General features: G+C 47.7%; 11 protein-coding genes across 11 annotated transcripts; 6 read left to right on the forward strand and 5 right to left on the reverse strand.

Annotated features, from left to right (window-relative positions):
- Positions 1-136: 136 nt before the first annotated feature.
- On the reverse strand, positions 137-2,046 carry TRUGW13939_11412 (uncharacterized protein; the record flags this gene model as incomplete). The annotated part of the gene is made up of 2 exons (XM_035494520.1): positions 137-581; positions 635-2,046. 2 exons carry the CDS (start codon positions 2,044-2,046, stop codon positions 137-139), a joined length of 1,857 nt encoding a protein of 618 aa, XP_035350413.1.
- Positions 2,047-2,904: 858 nt separating this feature from the next.
- On the forward strand, positions 2,905-4,599 carry TRUGW13939_11413 (uncharacterized protein; the record flags this gene model as incomplete). The annotated part of the gene is made up of 1 exon (XM_035494521.1): positions 2,905-4,599. The coding sequence occupies one exon, from the start codon at positions 2,905-2,907 to the stop codon at positions 4,597-4,599; it is 1,695 nt and encodes a 564-aa protein (XP_035350414.1).
- A 1,225-nt stretch (positions 4,600-5,824) lies between these two features.
- Positions 5,825-6,670, forward strand: TRUGW13939_11414 (uncharacterized protein; the record flags this gene model as incomplete). The annotated part of the gene is made up of 1 exon (XM_035494522.1): positions 5,825-6,670. One exon carries the CDS (start codon positions 5,825-5,827, stop codon positions 6,668-6,670), a length of 846 nt encoding a protein of 281 aa, XP_035350415.1.
- Positions 6,671-6,895: 225 nt separating this feature from the next.
- TRUGW13939_11415 (uncharacterized protein) lies at positions 6,896-7,656 on the reverse strand (the record flags this gene model as incomplete). Its single annotated transcript, XM_035494523.1, has 5 exons — positions 6,896-6,925; positions 6,978-7,009; positions 7,065-7,125; positions 7,192-7,270; positions 7,457-7,656. 5 exons carry the CDS (start codon positions 7,654-7,656, stop codon positions 6,896-6,898), a joined length of 402 nt encoding a protein of 133 aa, XP_035350416.1.
- Positions 7,657-7,846: 190 nt separating this feature from the next.
- On the forward strand, positions 7,847-10,363 carry TRUGW13939_11416 (uncharacterized protein; the record flags this gene model as incomplete). The annotated part of the gene is made up of 1 exon (XM_035494524.1): positions 7,847-10,363. The coding sequence occupies one exon, from the start codon at positions 7,847-7,849 to the stop codon at positions 10,361-10,363; it is 2,517 nt and encodes an 838-aa protein (XP_035350417.1).
- Positions 10,364-11,072: 709 nt separating this feature from the next.
- TRUGW13939_11417 (uncharacterized protein) lies at positions 11,073-11,986 on the forward strand (the record flags this gene model as incomplete). Its single annotated transcript, XM_035494525.1, has 3 exons — positions 11,073-11,534; positions 11,608-11,722; positions 11,781-11,986. Coding segments are annotated over 3 exons (783 nt in total), but the record flags the coding sequence as incomplete, so codon positions are not given.
- A 394-nt stretch (positions 11,987-12,380) lies between these two features.
- Positions 12,381-12,714, reverse strand: TRUGW13939_11418 (uncharacterized protein; the record flags this gene model as incomplete). The annotated part of the gene is made up of 2 exons (XM_035494526.1): positions 12,381-12,445; positions 12,501-12,714. The coding sequence occupies 2 exons, from the start codon at positions 12,712-12,714 to the stop codon at positions 12,381-12,383; spliced, it is 279 nt and encodes a 92-aa protein (XP_035350419.1).
- Positions 12,715-13,628: 914 nt separating this feature from the next.
- Positions 13,629-15,969, forward strand: TRUGW13939_11419 (uncharacterized protein; the record flags this gene model as incomplete). Its single annotated transcript, XM_035494527.1, has 6 exons — positions 13,629-13,678; positions 13,750-13,915; positions 13,981-14,036; positions 14,093-14,502; positions 14,559-15,457; positions 15,517-15,969. The coding sequence occupies 6 exons, from the start codon at positions 13,629-13,631 to the stop codon at positions 15,967-15,969; spliced, it is 2,034 nt and encodes a 677-aa protein (XP_035350420.1).
- A 57-nt stretch (positions 15,970-16,026) lies between these two features.
- TRUGW13939_11420 (uncharacterized protein) lies at positions 16,027-17,629 on the reverse strand (the record flags this gene model as incomplete). The annotated part of the gene is made up of 4 exons (XM_035494528.1): positions 16,027-16,442; positions 16,515-16,992; positions 17,053-17,390; positions 17,446-17,629. 4 exons carry the CDS (start codon positions 17,627-17,629, stop codon positions 16,027-16,029), a joined length of 1,416 nt encoding a protein of 471 aa, XP_035350421.1.
- Positions 17,630-18,190: 561 nt separating this feature from the next.
- On the forward strand, positions 18,191-21,780 carry TRUGW13939_11421 (uncharacterized protein; the record flags this gene model as incomplete). Its single annotated transcript, XM_035494529.1, has 6 exons — positions 18,191-18,484; positions 18,548-19,159; positions 19,223-19,713; positions 19,844-20,118; positions 20,221-21,685; positions 21,747-21,780. 5 exons carry the CDS (start codon positions 18,191-18,193, stop codon positions 21,150-21,152), a joined length of 2,604 nt encoding a protein of 867 aa, XP_035350422.1. The 3' UTR covers positions 21,153-21,685; positions 21,747-21,780.
- A 101-nt stretch (positions 21,781-21,881) lies between these two features.
- Positions 21,882-23,032, reverse strand: TRUGW13939_11422 (uncharacterized protein; the record flags this gene model as incomplete). The annotated part of the gene is made up of 2 exons (XM_035494530.1): positions 21,882-22,070; positions 22,139-23,032. The coding sequence occupies 2 exons, from the start codon at positions 23,030-23,032 to the stop codon at positions 21,882-21,884; spliced, it is 1,083 nt and encodes a 360-aa protein (XP_035350423.1).
- Between the last annotated feature and the right edge of the window lie 837 nt (positions 23,033-23,869).

Below are 23,869 nucleotides of genomic sequence, written 5' to 3' on the forward strand. Positions count from 1 at the left end.
GCTAGCGGATTTTAGAGATTTTAGCGGCGGGGTTTATCAAGTAGGAGCGGGAATCAGAATTGAAAATCGTGATTAATCATATATTCAAAATAAGACATAACATGGAAACAAGTACAACATTCACAAATCAATAAATCTACGAAAGGAAAAAGTCTCTTCCGTCTAGCCAGCCCTGATCGATTGCATATGCAACCAAGTCCGTGGCACAGCACATGTCCTCCCTTCCATGCTCCAAATCGAGTACTTGCATTACCTTGTTCAGTCGATCATTTATCGTTTTCTGAAAAGTCATGAGCATGTTGCCAATCACATCCGAAGAGGTAGCTTTTGACTTCGGTTTGGAGCTGCCACAGTTGGTGGATGAGTCAATTTTTTGATTGGCTTTCTGTTGGCTTGGTTGGAGCGGCTTTCTTGATCCTTGCTTGGTAAAGTCTTCGAGTTGGATGTTTTTCATCATGTTTTTAAGAATGAAGAGTAACCAAATAAGGTTTGTTTTTGGGGCGTATTCAGCCCATATGCCTGATATGTTCGGCGGCTTTTCGCTAACTTGGGAATCCCCAGTGTATAGCTGTGATCGCATGCTAAAGAGATGGTAAGCTTTCGGGGTATATTGCATAAGCAGGGTGATACATACTATCTATAAGTGTTTCGTAAAAGGATTTCATCTTCATCGCGACCAACATCGTCGAACAACTGCTTGCTGTCGAGGTCTGTTGACGCAATATCTACCTTTTCTTCAGGATCGTCGGTAAACCGAAGCTCGGCGCGGGAAAGTGAATAATCGATGATTGTCGTCTCCAAAGAACTGATGCCGAGACCGCTGGATGATTCCAATACGCTTGCATCTACCTCGGCCAGTGACTGCATATCCCCATCCGGCCTTGTCGATCGTAGACAAATATTACCGAGGTGCAGATCTCGGTGCTCAAAGAGAGCGAACTCTTCAGCCCTTGCTAATCCCATTGCTACCCCCCAGAAAATATCGTAAACCTGAAATACAGAAGACCACGAGAATTTTTCCAGCTCGACGCCAGCGTCGTCCATCTCCAGGATTGCCCACAGCTGGTTGTTGTTGTACGCTCTCTTGTTGGCGGGGTTTGGGTTCATGCAATCATCCCTGGTATCCTTGTATGCGTCCCATGCTTTTTGAAAAGACTCTGGAAACCGACCCTGAACGACATGGATTTCCCGGAACCTTGCAAACCCGGGAACAGGGTCCAATAACTTGAGCAATTTCACTTCCGCCGCCATTTCATCGATGCTTGTAAATTTCTTGGAACCTGGTCCTTTCTGTGCACGCAGTGGGACTATTTTGAACACGCCTTCTCCGTAGGCTCGTAATTTTTTCAGTTTTGATTTCGAAATGTCGCTCTTGGAGATGTCGTCGCGTAGCCGTAGCTTATATACTTCTCCGTACGATCCCTCGGCAATCTTTATAGGATCAAACGCTCTTTCACATCTAGCTGCCCATGAATTGAATTTTTGAACACCTTGTGCCGAGAACGACGACAAAGCTTCATGAATAACTGGACCAACGTATGCATTTAGTTTTTCATCCTCCACGCAGCCAGAGGATAGCCGTGTTGCCGGTCGTCTCGTTTGCGCTGGCTTGGGACGTGACTGTCTTGGTGTAAACGAAAGCCGCCTTTGCTCTTCCTGGTCAAAAGAGGTTCCGCGCTTGATAGCTCCTGGGGCGTCAAATTTTGGCGATGATAGGTTTCTTGCTGCTTGTTCCTGCAGTCTATTTATGGGCGTTTTCATGACAGATTTCCGACGGGTTTTTCGAACGGGAGGCGTTGCAGGGACGGTCTGTTCTGCTGTTTCGGGGTTTTCCGAGACTTCATATTCAATGGTTAATGCTGCAAGCTCCGTTTCCATTTCTTTAATAACATCTTCTTCAACCTCAGTATCTGTGGACTGGTCGACAGAGGTGCTTTCGTCGTCTGCGAACTTGAGAGGGCTCCCATTTTCCAATACCACTCTCGGTGCGTTGGCCCTTCGCTTGCCATATACACGTTTTTGCTGGACGGTCCTTGTTTTCGGCATCTTTATTTGTTCTGGTTGATTGGGTTGCTGTAGAGAGAGGGATGTGAGAAGACGAAGAAGCGGGCTGCATACTTGCGCATTATTGATCTATTTCCCGATACGGTTTAGCCTACATCCCAGGGAAGCTGCGACGGCAACGCTGGCGCTATTCCGTATTGGGATAGCTCCGTATTTCACACCCATTTTTACACGTGACGAGACCGTATGACGGCTCGTAATTTATTGTTTACAATTGGCCAGTTCTGGTTATAACCGAGTGTAATAATAGGAAACACTTTGTTTCTAAATGTCTGAGTCTGACTGTACATGTCTCCAATCGAAAAGGGGCAGGTGGAGCGATTTTGCTGCTTTTAATTATTCCAAGCTCGTTGTTTTACTAGGTACTAATTAGTCCATAGTTGTGGCGTCGACTGCAGAGCTTGCATAATGACGTGCATGTCATAGATCGCAAAGTGCTATTGATAAGAGACATAAAGAACTATATATGGAGTTGAGCTGCATAAATGGATATTCAAACAGCAGTATTCCATGTAAATTTTCTTCCAAAAGGCTTTATAAACACTGATTAATGGTCAGCAGATGCCATTAAATAAAAGCCCCTTAATAATCGTATAGAAATGTGCCAAGCCTCGCACCCGACGCCTAACCCGAAGCGGGCGCGTCCGGTGGCCAGAGCTGAGCCGATCGCCGTTTTTTTCACGCGCCAGTCCCCCCGTCGCCGCCCGAGCCGAGGCCACTTGCTGCATTTTTCACACCTCAGGCTCCAGCAACTCCATCATCACCACTTTCGAATCGATCGAACTACCGGGTTGGAGGGGCTCTTTTCGATAGCCTCCTGTCAGCAGTCGATGCCTCGCGATGGCGTTCAACTTCAACTGGTCGCCGTTGATGGCCGACGCGGGTTTCTATACCCGCGCCCAGGACCTGTTGACGGCCGCGCTCAATAAATCGCCAAAGCCCCCCATTATTGTCGACGACATTCGCGTCACCGAACTGAACTTGGGCTCGATACCGCCCGACCTGGAGATTTTGGAAGTCGGCGACCTCGCCGAAGACCGTTTCCGCGGTATCTTCAAGATGTCTTATGTGGGAGACGCTTTCTTGACGTTAAAGACAAGAGTTCAAGCCAACCCCATGAACACGCTCCTCTTGACGCGACCGTCTTTCGCGTCCCCGAAGCCGCTCGCTGCCGCCGCTGGTTTAACGATACCTCTTCAAATAACGCTGTCGGAATTTCGGTTGTCGGGCTTCGTTGTCCTCGTTTTCTCGAAACAAAAGGGCATCACCGTCGTGTTTCGCAACGATCCTTTGGAGTCGCTGAAAGTCTCGTCCACTTTCGATTCGATCCCATTTGTGCGCGACTACCTGCAGAAAGCTATTGAAGGTCAGCTGAGAATACTGTTTATGGACGAGCTCCCCGCCATTATCCACCGGCTTTCTTTGCGCCTGTGGGTACCGGAGTATCGTGATCGAGAAGCGGCGGAAGCAAACGGTATAGATAAGCCATCGGAAGCCGGTCCAGGCCAAGATCCCTTGGCTAGTCCACCTCAAGATCCAGTCGACGCCTCAGGAAACGCTCTGAATGCATCCGAAATCGCTTCACTGTCACTAGACTCCGGTGTTGAGATACATTCTCTATTCTCGCAGAAGAACTTGTTACGTCTAGCAGCGTTGACAGACTCCCAGCGCACTTTGTCTTTGTTTACACCATCAATCCAAGATGTAGTGTACAGAGCATGGACGGCATCGTCGGATTTGGGGGAAAGCAATACATTGACATCACCTATGAGCCCGGCACTATCAAGAACGCAATCGCACATCGGCTCTTTACACTCGTTCGTTGATAATGCTAGCACTGTGTCGATGCAAAGCGGAGGATCAAGCAATTTTAGCAGCTATGGCCTACATTTGAGATCCGGTCGACACTCACGGTCTCATGCAAAGAAACGCAAGAAGCGTGTAGTCGACTTGCGCCGGCCAAAGACTACGGACGATGTTGAAAGTGTCAGCGGAGACAGTTCCTATTTGGAAACAACAATGAGCGCCCCGACTGTGTACTCGTCCCCTGCTCATTTCCCCGACGAAAAGAACGATGACCCTGTCACCCCACCACTGTCTCCCCAGAGCGATATTCATCTCCCTGCAGTCCCTGAGCGTCGAAAAATGAGCCAGGGAAACCGAACCTTGACCCAACGCTCAAGAGCTTTTGCGTTGGGCCTCGAATCTGGGGAGCCATCATCAAGTGTCGATCCCCGAGGTGTCAACCCATTTGCGGATCCTGATGCGACTCCCCGGAATAGCATCCGCCTCTCTTCCACAACAGCGCGGACGAATAGCAAATCCCCTGAACGCCACCTTCCCAGCTCTGCAATTCAATACACTGAAATGCCTCACAGAGGAATTCTCGAACAAGCCTGGGTTAACAAAGTGGCCGGCGAAATGGCCCGCAGAATGCAGGAGCAAAAGATGAGTTCTTTCAAAGGCGACCAGTTCCCAGACTTTTGGGACAGTCATGGTCGCGAAGAACCTCCTCCCCCTGCTTATGGCCACTAAGATATATTTCCTTTGTCACGTTATATATACTCTCATACGTTTCTCCTAGTCAATCTGCGCCGGTTTGCAGAATCACGACCGTTACGACTACATTTTCGTTTTCTGGAAAGCGACTTTTACCTCTTTGTAATCAGCATTTTTACCTCTTGATTGAGTTGTATTGATTGTTTTAGCATGCGTTTGTATTATTATTATCAAAAGCGGTTTGGGGGATATTGGTGTTTATTCCATGTTTTTTTTTCTGGGTTTTTTCTACTCTTTGAATGATACCATCAGCGGTTCTGGAATTCTGTTATACCGGCTTTTTTTCTTATCACTATTTTTTTAACGACTGGGAGAAACCTTTCAATTTCCGTTTCAATTTATTTCATTCATTTCAGCTTGCAAATTTTTTTTTACTGCCTTGATTTGATACTCTGCTGAAACTCCCCTCCAGATTGACGGAAGCTATCGTTTCTGTTTTTTGTCTTTTAATACTGTCTCTCTTTCTGAGGTACTCTTTCCTTTGTTCTGTTGTATATACAGCATTCTGGTGAAGTATTTAGAACCGGGGTGCTCTGGGTATAATTTGATCTGATACACTTTATATATTGAACATGGGATTTAAGGTTACTTTTTCTCCTAGAACTAACTAGCTTTGACTAGAGACACGCGTGAATGGTCATTATTATATCACCTTTAAGCAAATAATGGAAATACGCTTCTGGCGGCCAACTTGATAGTGATGATGTCATGGAGAGAATTCAAAAGCTATTGGGAATGATTATCTGCCAAATTTGTTGCAATAGGAAAAAGAGTGTTGGCTGCTGCTGCTCATTTAAAACTCTATGGCACCAAAAAAAAAAGTGCTGAAATCCTTTCACGAACATGTTCGTATAGTAGCATGTTTGGTAAGTATCAAAATATCCCGGAATTCCGAAGCATCGGGTGCGGACCTCCGGCAGGGTGGGGGAACGTATGCCAATCATGTCATTCTTGAGTATAAAGTAATCAATTGATAATAGTGTAATTATTCGAGGGTTTACCATTCTGCATCAAAGGGTAGAAATACTAGGGACTCTTCTTTGAGAAACAGCAAGTTTCTACAAACTCGAGACAACCGGTATTCTATCATCTCAACATTTGAGAGACTACGTATCATATTTAGATCACCATCGCTTGTCGTCAACTATTCGCCAACTTTGATAAAGCATAACACTCTGGAAGAAGAAACAAAGATTGAAAAATGACAACTGTTTTACCCAGTTCTCGGACTGGAACATCATCATCCGTCTACGCATCCAGCCATGACCCCGCGACTCTGCGCACTCACAAGTGGCGCAATGTCGCCAACTCAGCTGCATACCTTGTACCATATCTCAAGCCAGACATGAAAATCCTAGATGTCGGCTGTGGTCCTGGAACCATCACCATCGACCTTGCCCGATACGTTCCGGAAGGGTATGTCATTGGTGTCGAGTACGCCAACAAACCATTGACTGCAGCGCGGGAACTTGCCGAGTCAGAAAAGGTAACCAATGTGCAGTTTGCGATTGCAGATGCACTGGACCTCAACAAGTATGCTGATGACAGCTTCGATGTGGTGCATGCACATCAGGTACTGCAGCATGTACCGGATCCGGTCAAAGCGTTGAAGGAGATGAGGAGAGTTGCGAAGCCCGGTGGGATCATCGCTGCGAGGGAGTCGGCTGCCATGACTTGGTACCCTAAAGTTCCTGAGATTGAGCAATGGTATACTTTGCATATCAAAGTTGGAAAGGAGCTACTAGGGGGGAGCCCGGATCCGGGTTCCTATATTCATGTGTGGGCTCAGGAGGCTGGGTTCGCGAGGAAGGATATCACTTGTACTGCGGGGACGTGGTGCTTTAATACGCCTGAGGATAGGAAGTGGTGGAGCAGTGTCTGGACTCAGAGGGTTGTGACACCTAGGTCTATCGAAAATGCGGTTGACAGAGGTGGTTACTGTACCAAAGAGGATCTGTTTAATATGGCCAATGCCTGGGAGAACTGGGGGAGAGATGAAAACGGATGGTTTACCATTCTTCATGGTGAGATAATATGTCGAAAGTAGTAGAAGAAGTAGTTGTGTTTTTCCTATAAGAAATGTTCTAGCTTGGACGTATGTTTTGCAAAAACAAAGGAAATTATCAATGACTTGAGAGCTCTATGTTATATACACCGTCGACCACCATTTTCTTCGTTTTTCTTGTTATCTCTGTCAAATAAAAATACACAAATGTATGGTTGACGGAGTATGCTAGACTAGAATGGATGTTGTGAAAGCATGGCGATCAATTTATTCCTTGCCGAAGAAAGTCTTTTTGCCCTGTGGAAAAGTAAGCATCTGTCGGCGCGACATCAAGGTTGTAAAGACTTACAAAAACCATGCGGCCCATGGCATATGTGGTAACTGTATTCTATCAGCAATTTGTCCCACAACCCTTGTCCCATATTGCACAACTTACTCAAGGCGGTACCCCAGAGAGAGACGTAGTAGGGGTAGAGAAGAGCTCCAGAGCGGCCAGTCTATGTGTTTAAAAAATATCGTCAGACAAATTCAATCCGAGGGCTTTCGAGAGCTGTAGGATTTACCTTCCACCACTGACGCTTGCCGTCGTGCTGCTGGAACAGACGCTGGAAATAAGGGACGCGGTTTTCGCGGTAGACGAAACTAGAAGAACCAATTATTCGTCAGCTCAAAAATTCCATGGACCGCAAGGCATATTGTTGTGGGTGTGTGTGTGCTGAGCTCGTTGTCGTGCTTTTCCACCACATTTGACGCATCCGATTCAAGAAAGCGATCGGGAGAACAGTTTGGCGGGGCGCTGGTGCACTGGAATTGGCAATTGTTACTCACCCAGCGAGACGCGGAATGGTGCGGGAAACCATTTTGGCGAGCTTCAGATAGAAGGTTGGCGTGTCGGGAGGGGAGATTGGGAGGCAATGGCGGGCAGAGAGAGACAGCAGTGATATCGTGACGCCCGTCGTCGGGTGAGGTTCGACCGGCAATTGCTCGGCCCGCCCGTCACCTCTTTCCTCGCCGCCGCATTGGTCCATGGCCCGGGTCACGTGAGTAGCTGGTCAGTGGTGCAAACGGTGCAAACAGAGTCACCAAAATAGTTTTATGTACGCGGAGAGAGAGACGAACAAGCTGTCCCTGCTTGATCACTGTGATGATTGTGCTGAAGCAATGAAAATGCCGCTCTTTAACTAAATCAAGTGATTTGACCCACCGCCTCTGTATCAGATGCGCCCAGCTTTGCTGCGGCTGTTGAAGCGGCCTTCAACTCTCTCGTTGCTCAACGAGCTCAACTCTTCGGCCGCAGGAATTGAACAGCTCAGCGTCACCGAGCAATGCACGACTTGCCGACTTCCTTGGAAAAATGCAACACAATATAGGGCCACCAGCTCTGCAACGAAGCACTCTGCCACGCCAGCGAAGCTCCATTTTCATGATATCATCCGTCCTGATCTCGACCATACAGCCCCACGGCACGCACCTGAAGCGCAGTATCAAATAACAACTGAGGAGGATCGAAAATTACAATTGTCCATAGATGGAGAAATGTTAGAATACGAGTCTGACTTTGGTCATCAGAACACAATTGGCAGCCGACTGTTGGACGATCCAAGAAGAAGCCGAGATTTCAGATTATGGAAGGAGGTTCTTCGCTATCGGAAGCGGCATTATGGAGACCAAGGGGTTATTGATATACACAACGGTCTCGTCTCTAGAATTAAAAGCGTTCAATTACCTCATGAAGGGGATGATGCGGATTTCTTCTGGCAGACTTTTATCGACGTCGGACTGAGGAACAAGCAGTTCTTGGATGACTTGACAAGCTATTCCGAAAAAATATTGTCTATCACAGGAAAACACTGGAATGCTTTTTATCCGAGCATTGTTGGAGGCTTTTTAGCACGGGGATTTCCTGTCGAGGCCGTAGCTTGGCATCGCAAACTGCAACCATTTCACCTAAGCCACGCCAATGACATTGTTCTACTTCTGGATGCCGCCTTATCGTGTGAGCCTCAACAACCACCCGCCGGGGATTCATTTTCTGCAGAAGTCAAGACCTTGGGATTCCGCCATGGCTTGAGGGCCTTTGGCGAGATTTGTCTTGCAACACCGGGCCACAGAATCTTTGAGCCCCTGATTAATACCCTGTTGAGTCGCGGCTACCTCTTGGATGCCTTATACATGAGTGAATTTCTCATTAAACAAGGTGATCTGCCTTCTGATGCTACGTTAATTGAACAACTACTGCTTTCTGCCAATAATGAGCAAGATAATTTCTCCAGAAGAACAAGGGCTAAAATTCGACAAATCAGGGCAGAACTTGAGGGTTTACGAGATAAACTTCCCCCCTCAAGCGACGATTCGGAAGAAGTTCCTTCTATTCCTGCTACGGAAGAGCATAAACAGGCACCAGAACAGCCCAATGAAACTGCTTGGGTTAAGGAAAAAACTTTCCGAGATGAATTCGGAGCGCGTCTTTTTGCGACCAAAGCTCTTTCCGTAGACACTATTACAAATGGTCTGCAGATGTTCGGGGTTACGTCTATTGGGCCACTATCTCTCAAGGAAATGGCGGTCAGAGCAGAAGGGCCAAAAGACATTTTGGAGAAAATAAAGACATTGCGCGGTGCAGGTGTCACCATACGAGACTGCACATTTTCGAGGGTTCTCGAGAAACTCGCGGCTGACAATAAAGATATCGTTTTGGAAGACTTTCTTCACAGTGATCAACACCCTGATGTACTCGAAGATGTCACTTTACAGGAGGAGTTTTTGTGCTCCTATATGATCGCCCGGGACTGGCGCCTCTATAACATGACCAAGGCGATTCTTAGCGATATAGCCAAGGATGACTTGGACAACATACAATTCCGCGCCCTGATAGCGGCGGGCCAGTGGTCAAGTGCTGCTACTGTTGTGGATAAAATATTTCTCGATGGCAACGTGATTTCGACATTTAGCATCAGCTACATGATGAAATGCTTCCTCCTCCCTCGGATCAAGGGCAAACATCCGACATACGCCGTAGATCGTGACGTGGATGAGGTGTATTATGCGGAGCGGATTTTGAAAATAGCCTTCAAAATGCAAACGAGCTTTAACCCTAAGTACTGGGTCGAACTCCTGATACGTTTAGGCACTCACAGGCATGACCAGTGGGAAAGAATTCGCAACCTGTGTCTCTGGCTTGCATACCACTATGGCGCAAAGGACTCGCCAATCCTCCAAAGCATTTCCAGGTCCAACGGAGTTGAGGGGGATGTACTTCTCGCCCAACGCCGAAAAGACTCTCCGCGCATCTTCAACCCGCGCCTACAGATGGCTCTAGTCTCATGGGGTTTCAAGCTGAACCTCTGGGATCTGAAAGACCAGGACATGTCTGATGGTCACAGTGACACTGTTCTCCGCTGGGTTCGGGGACTAATTCTCTTGCGAGACCTAGACCGCATGGGCGTTCAAATGCACAGCAGCTTCATACGCCAGGCATGCCGTGAACGCCTGCAGATTCTCTACGGCCAGGAGCGATACTCGGACCGGTCGTGGAACCGCACCTTTCGGCAACACAACCCATTTAAACTATCTCGGGTTCTGGGCGACATGCTAAAGATTTGGCCAACACTCCTTAAAGAAGAGGAAAGAAACGACATTCACAAGTTCATTGACCGGCCCCTGACAGCATTTCAAGCTCGGAAACTCACTAGCAAGCATGAGTATGAGTGGTTCGAGCAGTGGCGCAATAAGTGATTTGGAAACACCCATACCCCATTCTGCCCATGTACATTTTGTATACTAGTAGTAATCTATTTGGCACCAGTTTTGATACCCGTGTATGATAAATAAACTTTTTGGAGAATGTTTTTATCTTTCCATTGCTATTGTTAAGACTTGCATTTTTTTTGTCATCCCGGAAATACAGAGGCAAATTGCAATATCCGGGCGACCCACAGGTACAAACGAGAGCCAACCACAGTCTACTATACCGGTTTTTTTCGAGCTGCACCAATCGGCTGGACTAATCCAAGGAGTAAAAACACACGAAAAGACTAAAAGTTGCTGTATATCCGACCAGGGCAAACTCGCACCACCGGACAAAGCTCTCGGCCCCTGCTTAACTAATGCTTATCATATCGGATGTCCGGACCAGTCAGCATTACGAGGACTAATTCCGCTCTCCACCTTTGCTGCTTTATGAAGCCAGACTTTGTCTTTTAATTCCGCGATTACCTCCCAGGGCCAGCGCTTTGCAGAGGTGAAAAGACATTGCGATTTGCTACTAGACCCCACCACAGAGGTCCTTTCCCGTCATTTGTTACAGTATTTCAGGCACCTGTGGCCTTTTATTAATAATCTCCACAGCAAACCACACTCGTCTTTTGCTGCCATGTCTTTGAGCTCCACCTCCGGCGTGCTTCGATCGTCTTCTAACGCCATACTGACCAGGTGTTGGCACAGCGGGACATCGGTCGTTAGGGCGTCGACTATATCTACTGCTGTCTACCCCGCTACCTTTGCTACTGCTGCTCACTCAAGACCTCTCAAGTTCTCTCCTCAGCAGTCATCATTCTCTAGATCCTCCAGGCAATTCTCGTCTACTACAGCCAGCATGTCTCCCAGCACTCAAGCTTTGATCGAGGTGGCCAAGTCCCGCCGCACCTACTATGCTCTGGGCCGCAATGCGCCTGTCCCAGACTCCGAGGTTGTCAGCCTCGTGAACGAAGCTATTCTGCACGTCCCTAGCTCTTTCAACACCCAGTCTACGCGCCTGGTTGTTGCCCTGGGTGCTGACCACGAGAAGGTCTGGGACATTGCTGCCGATGCTTTGAAGGGGCTCGTTGCCACCGGCGCCGTCCCCCAAGAGACGTATGACAACCAGACCAAGCCCAAGCTTGACTCTTTCAAGGCTGCCTACGGAACTGTATGTCTCTTGTTTGCTTTTCCTTTTATTGTTTCCCACCTTGCTGCTGTTTGGATTAACTAACGCCACACAGGTCCTCTTTTACGAAGACCCCGCCCACATCAAGCCCTTGGGTGAAAAGTTCCCTGCCTTTGCTTCCAAATTCCCCGAGTGGGCCGACCACTCCAACGCCATGCACCAATGGTTCAGTAGGTTATCCTTCTGCTTAATTGGCTGTTTTTGGACTCAAACTAACCCCTGAAACAGTCTGGTCCGGTCTGGAAACCCTTGGCTTCGGCGCCAACCTTCAGCACTACAACCCTCTGGTCGACCCCGGTCTGTCCAAGGCCTTTGATGTCCCCGCCGAGTGGCAGCTGAAGGCCCAGCTGGTCTTTGGCTCCATTGAGTCGCCAGCATCCGAGAAGACTTTCAAGCCTGTTGAGGAGCGCGTCAAGATCTTTGGTGCCAAGTGACTACCGAATCACTTGCGGAGCGTTATTTGATTTTTTTTTAAAGTTGTACATAAGCGGGACTTTAGGACAAAGTAGATGTAGAATAGATTCAATCTGCATGGCTTGAAGATATCAACATTGGAACATATACCAGCTAACGTATGTAGTATATGATAATACATAACGTCGTGGGTATATTACGGTTGCACAGTAAAAAGAATATCTCGAATTGCCGTCCTTGCTGCTGTTCAAGTGTTTGTCGGTTTCATTAATGTAATGTATTTTGTATAGTTTGTTGTCATCTCTGCGTGTGTCTCATAAAATTGCATGAATAAGAATCGCCCGTAGTGAACATAACCCAATGACCAGCTTTGCGTTGATTCAAAATTGTGCACGAGATGGAGCCATCTATCATTTAATAGCCGCAGTCAGAACCACCATTCTCAACCCCCGCAGGTATCACAGGCTCTTGGGACTCACCTCTTCATGAAAATTCAAGTTAATTAACAAGCTTAGTGTTTTCCATTTGGGCCACTCCCCTGTCCGGCATATCTGCCAGGTGCAAAGCTATATTCCGAGTCGAGGTTGCTCTTCGCCTTCATGAGCGGTGCCCATTCCGCATACTTGTTGCTAAAACGATGCTTTATCTTGCCAAAGAAGGATACATGCGTCGAGTTTTGTTGCGATGACGATTCTGATTGTGGGTCGAGCTTTTCGTGAGCTGGGGTCGGGGTAGATGTGGTTGCCATGGCGAGGTACAAACTATTTAGAGATTGGTTGGTATCGTATCAATAGATGTTATTGTGTTTTGGTTGATGATTTATGTGCTCGTGGTGTTGTGTGTTTGACCATTGAAAGTATATTCAAACACGTTTAAAAAAGGGTAGTGGGCTGTTTCTTATAGTTTGATGCGAAAGTTAAATGCCCTCAGTGCCACTCCATAGGAAACCTCAAACGGCATGACCTGCCGATCCTAGCTTTACATGCTAAAATCCGGCATACTCTACCCGAGGATTTATTTTTTTTCTCATGGCAGTTCCATTTTTTTGTCGCCACATGATCGCCTTATTACTTCATTGATTGGTCGGGAGCAAAGTTGCGTGGTGTTGTCATTGGTCGTATGATACTTCCTATTTGGGTAATAAGCTTCACAGGCGCAGAATTTCCCTCTTGGGAAAGACTAGATTTTGCCCTAAGGGCGATCATCAGCTGCAATAGTTTGTCGGTATACGATCTTGGATTTTTTTTTCTTTTTTTTTGAAAGTACTAATATTGTGAATGCTCGCATTCCTGTATCTAGGTGTCGCATTACCCAAAGGCTTTAGCATGATTGTAGTGTTTTTCGCCAACCCGGTTTTCAGATATAAAAAAACCTTTCAGGCACATTCCACTTGGCAAACAGTTCCTAAATGTGACTCTGCAAAGAGAATGCAGAAAATCCTAAAGCAAAAACATGCAGCTGAAGACTGAAGTACGTACTGCCCCACAAACCCGGCTCGTTCCGCCTTTTGTTCCGGCTCGTCTCTCCTCCGGTTGGAATGACCTCCATCCATGCTTCCTCCACACCCACGACGTTCAACGTTGTCTTTGGCCCCGTAAACGATTGCCAAAAACGTTAGTCACGTCACCGAGGAAGATAGGCATCCGGGGTAGATGGGCTGAGATGCCGCCTGAGCGCCGGAAGCGCGTCCGGCTGGCCTGCGAGCCTTGCAGGTACGTAATAGCTCTTTCCATGGTACAACAGAAAAGGCGATCTATAACCTAATCAAGAAAAAAAATGCTAGACGCAAGAAAACAAAGTGCCCTGGCGAGCAGCCAGTATGCTCCTACTGTGCTCGTCTTCGCCAGACCTGCACCTACATCACAGATCGACGGCCGTCATGGCGGGATTCAGGCTCGCCAGCTATTGATGCACAGTCCGAGACTTCGTCCGATGCTCCTTTGGGTGTAGTATGTTTGATTACATTTATTTTGCCCCTAAACATGAACGTGACGCTGAACTTTGATTGTTTTAGGAGCGACGTTTGGGCCATTTGGAAACGCAAATGACAGAAGTTCTGCAGAATCTTCAGTGGGTAGTAGGAATTTCTCGGGGCTATAGTTTCAATATTCTGATACATCTTGCAGGAATCGCGAGCGGCAACCGTCAAATCACCCAGGGTCTCCCCCAAGTTACAGTCATCTAATCGCACATGGAAATCCGCAGAGTCCGTTTCCTATGCCTTCATGGGATAAGGTGCTTGATATTGCGCGAATCTACTTGATCTATTGTGACTGCCAACCTCTTCCTCTATTTCATCGTCAAACCTTCCTTAATACCCTCAACCAACGCGATCCCGAGATCATTTATGCCGTCTTGGGTTTGGCCTTGAGATTCTGCCCACTGCCTATAGTGGACGACCTAGAGGATATCTCGCGCACAGCGGCTTCTTATACGGAGGCTGCTCGAGAAAGGGTCACTAGGTTGGTCCTTGGTGGGCCAGTTGAAATCTCGACGCTTCAGAGTCTTTGTCTTTTGAGTCTGATAGAATTTTCCAGTATGGCCTACCTTGATATTGCTTCTACCTTGAGTGATCTACTAACCAAGCGGTAGATGGGAATACCCATCAAGCCACGATACACAGCGGACTCGCTCTAGATTTAGCTAGATGCGCCAATCTTGTGTCAGAGTCGTCACCCGCTCAAAACCACGTAACCAAGGAAGAACGCCGACGCTGTTTCTGGAGCATATGCCTCTTGCGCCGGCTTCATGGGGAAGAGGTTCACATCCTTGATTTCACCAGTCAAGACAACCTTCCAAAGTATCCCAAGAGTACAGGGGCTGCACCAAGTATCGACAATCTCGACCCTTCGGGTGTTGAAGCTCGGATAATCCGCAGAATGAAAGATGAAGGGATTGTATCATATGTACTATTACTAAGTGAGACATTTTCCCGGACAGCAGCCTACGTCAAGCGGCGCGGTAAACCGAACAACTTTCCTCCCTGGTCCCCAGAATCAGAGTACTCGAAGATAATTGCTCTGCAGATGGATGGCGAGACGCGTATGCCATATACTCATCGCTTCAAGTACTCCAATCTTGATGAACGGACTCTAGAAGATCTGCAATCGAATCGCGATTACTGGGGTCCGTGGTTTCTGAATCAATTCATGTATCATACCATCCTTTGCCTCCTCAATCACCCACTTTTACTTTCTTTGAATTTGCGGAGCCATCGAAGCGTGATTCCGGAAATCTTTCTCCAGCATTCATCAGACATGATATCGTCTCATACGACGTGGATTGTCTACTTTGTGAGATACTTTGAGGAAAGAAACTTTAAAGTGTCTGATCCGTTCTTGGGGTATTGTGTGGCTGTTGTGGCTACTATTGAACTTCAACTGAGCTACACAGAAGATGCGGCCATTCGGAAAAGCAAACAGGAGCGATTCGAAAGCTGTACGAAATTTGTACGTAGCCTGGGGGAAGAATGGCCACACATGGCGAGTCTGGTACGTACACTCTTTATATAATAAAATCAAGGGGCGATAATTAACAAAAAAAAAAACAGGCATCAAAACTGCAAGCCCTAAACGGAGCAGTCGAAGCATCATACGTACCATACGCACAGACCCAAAACAAAGGTCTTTTGATTGACCTATCCCGATTCTGGGAAATCCTCGACTATTCATCAGGCTTATCAGGTACAGCGAATAGCCTATTTGGACCTTCACTCTACTCGGCAAGTACGAAGCGAGTGCCCGAGGTCTCAAACACTTCACCTCTGCCTCAGCCGACGAGGATAGGCATAGGAAGTTCGTCTCATAATACACCACAACGGACGCCTCACGATCTTGAGTCGACGGCTCAAGGAGTGAATGAGAATATGAATGATGTTGGGTTATTGACGGTGCCGATCGATTCTTATGATGAGCAATTCTCTATGCTTGCTGAAAACTTTTTCACGCAGGGGCAAGATTTCCTTCGCAGTTCGGAGGATTGGTTTAGTACAGGGAACTTGTAGTTATTATATTTTCATTCTTTCTTTTTTCACAACTCATCCTCAATCATTACAAATTCGTCAACCCTGCAGAGCCGTCTTGAACTCGTTCACAAATTCCCAGACCTCCGTAAAAGTATTGTACAACGGCGCAGGAGCCGCACGAACGACATCGGGCTGCCTCTTGTCACAGATGATTCCAGCATCTTCCAATCGCTGCGAGACGCGATCGAGAAGACCGGGTTTGAGCAACAGACTCAACTGTGCGCCGCGTGCATGCGGGTCTGTCGGTGTTATGATAGTGAACTGTCTCGTTTCGTCGGTGGTTCCAGCAAGTAACAAATACTCGAGGTACCCAGTTATAGCGAGTGATTTGGCTCTGACTTCAGCAATGGATGTCTCGTTAAAGACGGATAATGCAGAGCACAACGAAGCCAAATCTACGGCAGACGGATTCGAGACTTGGAATCCGCCGGCGCCAGGAATAGGTTTGAATTCTGTATTTTTATATTAGCAGTCTTTTCCATGATGGGACAAAAAAAAAAAAAAAAAAAAAGGAACCGGCGTACTGTTGTCCATATTGAACCTCACTGATCGATCGCCACCGTACCAGCCTGCTAAGCGGTTACGAAAGACGGGCTTATCTTCTCCCTGGCTATAATCGACAGTTCCATGTCGCTCATGAACAAACAAGCCTCCGATTGCACCGGGACCTGCATTGCCGTACTTATACGTGCACCATACTGCAAAGTCGACATTCCAGTCATGCAACTTGACATCTACATTTCCATAGGCATGTGCAAGATCCCATCCCACCACGAGGCCGCGGGCCTGGGCGTGTGCGGTAATCTTTGGAATGTCAAAGAGCTGCCCGCTATAGTATTGAATTCCGGGCAGTAAAAGCAATGCGGCATCGGAAGCATGCTCGTCAATAGTCGACAGAATCTTTTCCGTCGAAATGGCATACTCGCCCTCGTTTGGGCCGATCAAGACCATGGAGTCTTCAGGATTGCGGCCGTGCCACTTGACTTGTGATTCAATGGCATACTGTATGTCGTTAGTTAGAATCGAACGTTAACCTTTTTTCTCCGCAAAATCTCATCTTACATGGTCACTAGGAAAGGCCTTCCAGTCAAGCAAAATCTTGTGCTTGGAATCCGTCGGCGTATAAAAACTGGCAAGCAAGTGGTGCAAATTCGACGTAAGGGTTCCCATAGCAGCAACCTCTTCTGGAGCAGCACCCACAATCCGTGACATGTCTGCTGCGGCTTGCTCTGACAGAAGCTGCCATTGCTTCAAGGGCGACCCTTCCAGATCTCTGAAATGGCCGCAAACTCCAATTGACGACCACGTATCGAGGTGTGCCTCGAGATATTTTGCCGTAGCGCGTGGCTGCAGACCAAGAGAGTTTCCACAGAAATAGATACTAGGTTCTGAAGAAAGGCCTTAAGGCTTGTTAACGAAGAGGAAAGTTTCCAAACGATAGGAAAAGCGGCATACCTGGCTTCGCTAGTTTTGTGGTCTTCAGGTTAGCCTTCGATGGGATGATGAACTTTTCACGAAATGAGCGCAATGGGTCGGCGCCATCGAGCGATTCTGCATACTGTCGACTGGTTGCGTTGCTTGGGAATTTTGAAGGTTCCCTCTGCCCTTCATATGTCGGAACTACCAAACCTGGGGCCATTTTGTATATAGTCCTGTGGATGTCACCACTTGGAGGGGAAATGTATATACGACTTGGACTTGTATTAGTTCCAGAATTATAATTCCTTTGGCTATGTGAAGAAGAGGCAGAACCAAACAATTCAAGACATGACTACGTACTTTTCATACAGCCATCGCTTATCACTTGCACCCCACCCAAAAGATATCTCCGTGGTGTTACCCGTATCCGCTTCCGCTCCCGCTTCCGTGGTGGTAACCGTGTTTTGCCGCCTCAAGCCCTAACGTCTATTATCATAAAAGGATGATGTTTGACGAATGAGGACTGTAGAATCGCGTTGGCGGTGCTCTTTGAGTTGCCGAATTATTTGAAAGGTCCGCCAAAGACCGGGTTTAGAAGGCCGGCCATATTATTCCCTTGTGAATGTTCACTTTAACTACCCGTAATCCATAACCCATAACCCTTTCCAAACGATAAAATTCGAAAATTCGACCTTACGATCATACGGATATAATCAACCTTGAATATTGAATGCACATTTCTTATTCTTCACTACGTCCTTCATCACAAACATCTCCCAATATGTTGGAATCGTCACACATATCCCTCGACGAGTTCGGCGTCTCATTGCATAATGGCTTTTTGCCCAGTGAACAGCCCCTGCGGCGACTTTCAGATCCTTATTATGCCCCATGGGAAGCAGTTATGACAGACTTGCCAGCACTTATACAAACGGAACGCATCCGACAAGAAGTGTTGAGCTTACCCGTGCTTTCGACAGAAAAGCTCAACCAGGAAGCCGAGTGGCAACGAGCATATCTTATCCTTGCGTTTTTAACACATGCCTACATTTGGGGCGGAACACAACCTGAAGGTGTTAGTTTTCTTTAAAGAAAAGTCCTGGTAATACCCGAGCTAACCCCTGATGACCATCAATAGGTACTCCCACCTCCTATTACAAGCCCCTTTCTGCAAGTCTGTGATCGCTTGGAACTGCCTCCCTGTGCGACATATGCAGCCCTGAACCTCTGGAATTTTGCTTCGACGACTGGAGGCGAGGTAGATCTCACCAACCCGGACAACCTTGTACTCGTCAACTCTCTCACCAATACCGACGATGAGCGCTGGTTCCTGGTCATATCTGTCGCGATGGAAGCATGCGGCGCCAAAATGATTCCGCTGATTTTAAATGGAATCAACGCCGCGGGGATTGACGATAGAGATAGCGTCGTTCGAATCCTGAATGGGATGACGGCCTGCATAGACGAGTTGGGTTGCTTGCTAGAGAGAATGTACGAGAGAAACCGGCCCACAGTATTTTACCACCAAATTCGTCCATTGTTGGCAGGATCCAAGAACATGGCTGGTGCGGGATTGCCAAATGGTGTTTTTTATGATGTTGGGGACGGTAAGGGAAACTGGCGTCAGTATAGCGGTGGAAGCAATGCGCAAAGCTCATTGATTCAAATGTTTGATATTGCTTTGGGCATTGAGCATATCGCCAGTGGCGAGGTTGCAAATAAGGAAGCTGGACATAGGGCGTTCATGAAGGTATGTCAACCTCTCTCTCGAGTAGTATCAATCAGTGTTGGCTGACTGATGACGGGCTTGTAGGAAATGAGAAACTACATGCCCGGTCCCCATCGCCGGTTTCTTGAATATCTTGGGAAGATCACCAACATTCGGACATACGCCATGAGTCTCCCCGCGTCTTCTGACGTGAGACAGGCCTATAACATGGTTGTCATGAAACTGGGTGGCTTTCGCGATAAGCACATTCAGATAGTCACCAGATATGTCATCAATCCAGCAAAACAGTCCCGCATGCGACAAAACGACAAAGCCGTGTCTGGTTCTGTCCAGAGAGTGAATTTGGCTTCAGCCACGTCACGATCTACTGAAAGCGTTAATTCTATCTCATCGACGTCGCCAGAGCTGTCAGTCAAGTCAGCAGCAAGCTCGATAACTTCGGTTTCTGACTCCGAGGTCTCGGAGCAGCCCTCTTTTACAGAAATCAGTGAAGACAGGATCTTTTATGGAACTGGTGGTACTGCCTTGATACCTTTTCTGAAGGCAACGAGAGACGAGACTAAAGCTGCAGCTCGGTATGTTGATTAATATTGTTGTGGCATTGTAGCAGGCGAATTAAATCCATCGTGTAACGAAATAAAGAAACTTAGAATAATCAATATTATAAATCTTTTTTTTAAATAAAGAAAACATGAAAAGCACCAGAAATGTTGCTGTGGAAGACGAAAGAAGAAAGCAGCAGTTCAAGCCTTCTAGCGGCCTTCTAGAAGGAACAGCAGAGCTCCCGCGCACGGACGCCCGACTCGCCATCTCCGGCCGTCGCTTCGCTTCTCCTCCGCCGTCCTCTTCCCCTGCTCAACGCCACGTTACGACAACTCGCCATAGGTTTTTGTCGTTTTGTTTCCCCCTCAAGATGGCCGACGTTTTCAAGAACATATTCGGTGGTGCTGCCCCATCTGGCGCTTCCCAGGGCGACGATGGTAGGTGCTCTCCTAAATTTCTGCCCTTTTCCCGCAAATGAATCAATCAATCATTGGCAAGCCGATATCGATCCAATTGACTAATACCCAATCGCTATGCAGATTTCGCCGATTTTGCCGGTGCCCCTGACCCAGTGCCTGTCCCTCTGACAACGTCCGGATTTGCTCCAGACGCTGCCATAACCGGAGGTGCCAACGCTCCCTTTACCAAGTGGTATCGCGTTTGGGAGCGGACGAGCCCGAGCGATTTCTGGCAAGAGGCATTCGTTCTTCCATTCCTCATCTTTATCATCGCATTCCACTTCTGGGGCACGCGCAAGAACAGGAGAAAGGCCAAGGCATGGGCGATTTCTCATTCTCCCGTGCTCCAGAGCGAATTCGCGGTGGTTGGGTACAGCGGTATCGCCCATGGGGCTTCGACTGAGGGTGTTGAATCCGAGCTCGTCGACCCCGAGAAGTTGTTGAAGGAGAAGACCGCGCAGGAGTTTCAGTCCTATGCAACTGGTCGCCAGAACATCGCTTTCCTAGACGTGTCTATCAAGCTTGTCAAGCGATACAACCCGATCGTTTTCATCGTGGACACCGTCTTGGGCCTTTTCTTCGAGAGCTTCCCCCCACCAGTTGAGCGGGTCGAGTCCACTCTGTATACTTTCGATGGCAAGGAGAAGGACCTCGTCCCCGCGCCAGCTGGAGACGCTTCCTCGATCAAGGCCCCCAATTCTACTTATGATGGATTTATCTGGGCTATCGTGCACAAAAACGCCATGCGCCGACTCCGTGTTGACCGATACGATGCCTCGATCACCTTTACCAAGGAAAACCCCAAGCTCCCCAGCTGGGTTACCGTGATGACCGAGAGTGCCGAGATTACCGATCTCCTCCTCACGCCCGCATTGATCAAGGCTATTGAAGAAGCCGGTGACGATCTCGAGTATTTGATCATTAGCGACCAGCCTGTCGACAGGCCTGTCAAGTGCGTTTTCCCCTTTTTTTTTTTTTTTTTTTTTTATCTCTCTCCTGCTTTTCTCCAGTAAAAGCAAACTAACAAATTGCTTAAAACAAACAGACTCGAAGAAACAGTACCCAAAAAGCGAATCCAGCTATCCCTCCGCCTCCCCTCAGGCGGCTACGAATCCACTCTCGCTCTGTACCGCTACTTCCTGCGTCTCCCCGACACCCTCGTCTCGTCTGCGCACTTCCGTCCCGAAGTCTCACGCAAACTGCGCAACACCCGCGACGAAGAGATTCGCCGCCTGCGCAAGCTCGACGAAGAAGAGAAAGCCGAAGAGCGCAAGATTGCCGCAGAGAAGATTAAAAAGGATGAGCGCGAGCGTGTGTTGCGTGGTATGAGTGCGGAAGAGCAGAGGAAGTATCTTGAGAGGGAGAAGGAGAAGGAGCAGAGGAAGTTGTTGAAGAAGAGTTCTCGACGGGGGTAGAATTTTTTCTTCTTTCTTCTTCTTTTCTCTGGGAGAGTAGAATCTTAATGTTTATTTTAAAACGCTGGGGAGGAGGAATGGTGGGTTTTATTTTTTGTCTTCTTATTGTATAATCATAAAATGAACGAAATGTTTGTCCTGCTGGGTTTGATATTGGCAAAAGTGTTGAATTCATGGTTTCATGTCAAAAAGAGAAGAGACTGCCGGCACATCAAGTGCATATTAATTAATAATATGTCATGAGAGAAAAAAAAAACTACAAACGAAAAGACTGAAAAAGGAGAAGCATGGAAGCATAAAGTCGTGTAAGCCCAAGGCCATTATCATCTATCTACGTGACCAACTCAAAGCACATTCGCTATTCATTTGCAGCTGGCTTGGGTTTTCTCCCATATACCATCCTTCTTGAATGAGTCGGGTTTCAAGAGTCCGCCAGTAAGCTGATTTGCCGCTTGCTGCGGTTTTTAGGTCAAGATCTCCGAGGCGTACTTCAATGGGACTCTGACCCGGGGGTATCTATTTTCTTCTATTAGTTGCCTTTTTTTTTGCTTCTTTTCGAAAGCAGGGTGAGGATGTAGGCATACCTTGACGTAAACAGTGCAGTCTCGTAGAGTCATCCCGAGGGACATCTCTCTTGAATGTGCCGCTGGACCATGAAGCCCGACTTCGTTGTGTGAGAGTTGCAGTGAGACAAGCTTCTTCAGTGTTGGGTGATGATAGAGAGCTTTGGCAATACGGATCTGATCGGAGCGGCCCTTGAAGATTCGCATGGCCCATTGGACGTCTTCTATTTTGTCTGATATCAAGTCTAGGGGACAAAACGTCACCTTAGGCTCTAAGAGTGACGACGGTGGTGCTGTTGCTACTGTTTTGCAGCTGCTATCTGCATTTTTCATATCGCGTAGTGCGCACGTACGACATCGTTTCGCACCAACTGGGGCAGATGGAGATGGTACAAGCCATTTGGGTTTCAATTCGGCGACAGTAGCTGTTGGATCGGCAAAGTTGGTCATGTCCGTGATGAGCATGCCAAAGGGTTCATTGGTAGCGAGGAAGACGCCATGGCGAGCTGACGGTCGTTTCCCTAGTTTTTCGCTGAGACGCAACTGTTCGTTGCAACGCTGGATAACTGCTGGTGGTATTCTCACGAGGATCTGATCGACCAGATCCTCAGGCCGAAATAAGTGCCGGATTAAAGTGTTAAAGTTGTTGGCAGTATCCCGATATGGAAGACCAAACTGAACATCCTTTCTTAGACGAAGTAGGTTTCCACAAAGCCGCTGCTGGAATTGTAAAGAATCCTTAATCTCTGTTGGAGGAGGCGTATTGTCGCCATAGTATTCAATCTCTGACGGTGGCACCTCGGATAACGGCAGGGTAATGCGGTATACCACGTTGGCACCTCCCTCAGCGAGATATTGCAGCTGAGCATCTTTTGGTAGATCCAGTCCATACCCCGAAGCCATTGGTAAGACCATGATACTGAAAGCAGGCGAGCGATCGAAATGGACAAGAAACAAATACTCCACAGGAAGAAAAGCCAATGCAGGGAAATTTTATACCCCTGTACTGATGCAACGAACAAAAGCAACTATTCCTAGCAGATCTGCACCTTGTTATGAGATCAGTCAACAAAACGACGAAACTTTAGCATGCAGGCTGAGAAACAAAGGCTTAAATGCAATTTGTATAAGGAAAAAAAAAAAAAAAAACAAAAAACACAAATAGCCTCCCAAAAAGAACGCACGAAAAGAGCGAAACACAGGTGCCGAGGATTATTTGAAAAGAAAAGAATAGATATTATGGAAGCCTGGGTGTAGACAGCTGTTGTCCCACGATCAACTCGAGGCGATCAGCAGTCGACCAGTGATATCGCCAACGGGGCGGCGTGGATGATGCAGCTATCCGCACAACGCACCCAACCAGGACCGCGGAGCTAAGAAGACCCCTGGCTTAGCCTGGCGAGTAGATCTATGCGGGGTCGGTCTGACTGGTCAGACAAACAGATGGGCAAAAACCTGGCCGTGTCACAGGGGTGTGTGGTTGTTTTTCGCCGGCTGGAGGATAATAATAAACCAACCAGGAGGGACAGACCACAAAGAATGCAGGAATTATCCCTGCTGTTATAGCAGCAAGCAGACTCAGCCCGTCGGCGTCGTCCGGCCAGAGCAGCAGCCAGCAGCTCAAAAAACGATAAACGATGGGACAAAGCCACGATCTGAGCGCGCACACGATCAGCTGATCTGAGTAAGACTGCTTTGCCCTGCCAGGCTGTAAAATCGAGGCAAAACCGGATTGGCTGGTGTATGAGAAGG

This window comes from Talaromyces rugulosus, chromosome VI (assembly GCF_013368755.1).
Source record: "Talaromyces rugulosus chromosome VI, complete sequence".
In the NCBI taxonomy this organism is placed as follows: domain Eukaryota; kingdom Fungi; phylum Ascomycota; class Eurotiomycetes; order Eurotiales; family Trichocomaceae; genus Talaromyces; species Talaromyces rugulosus.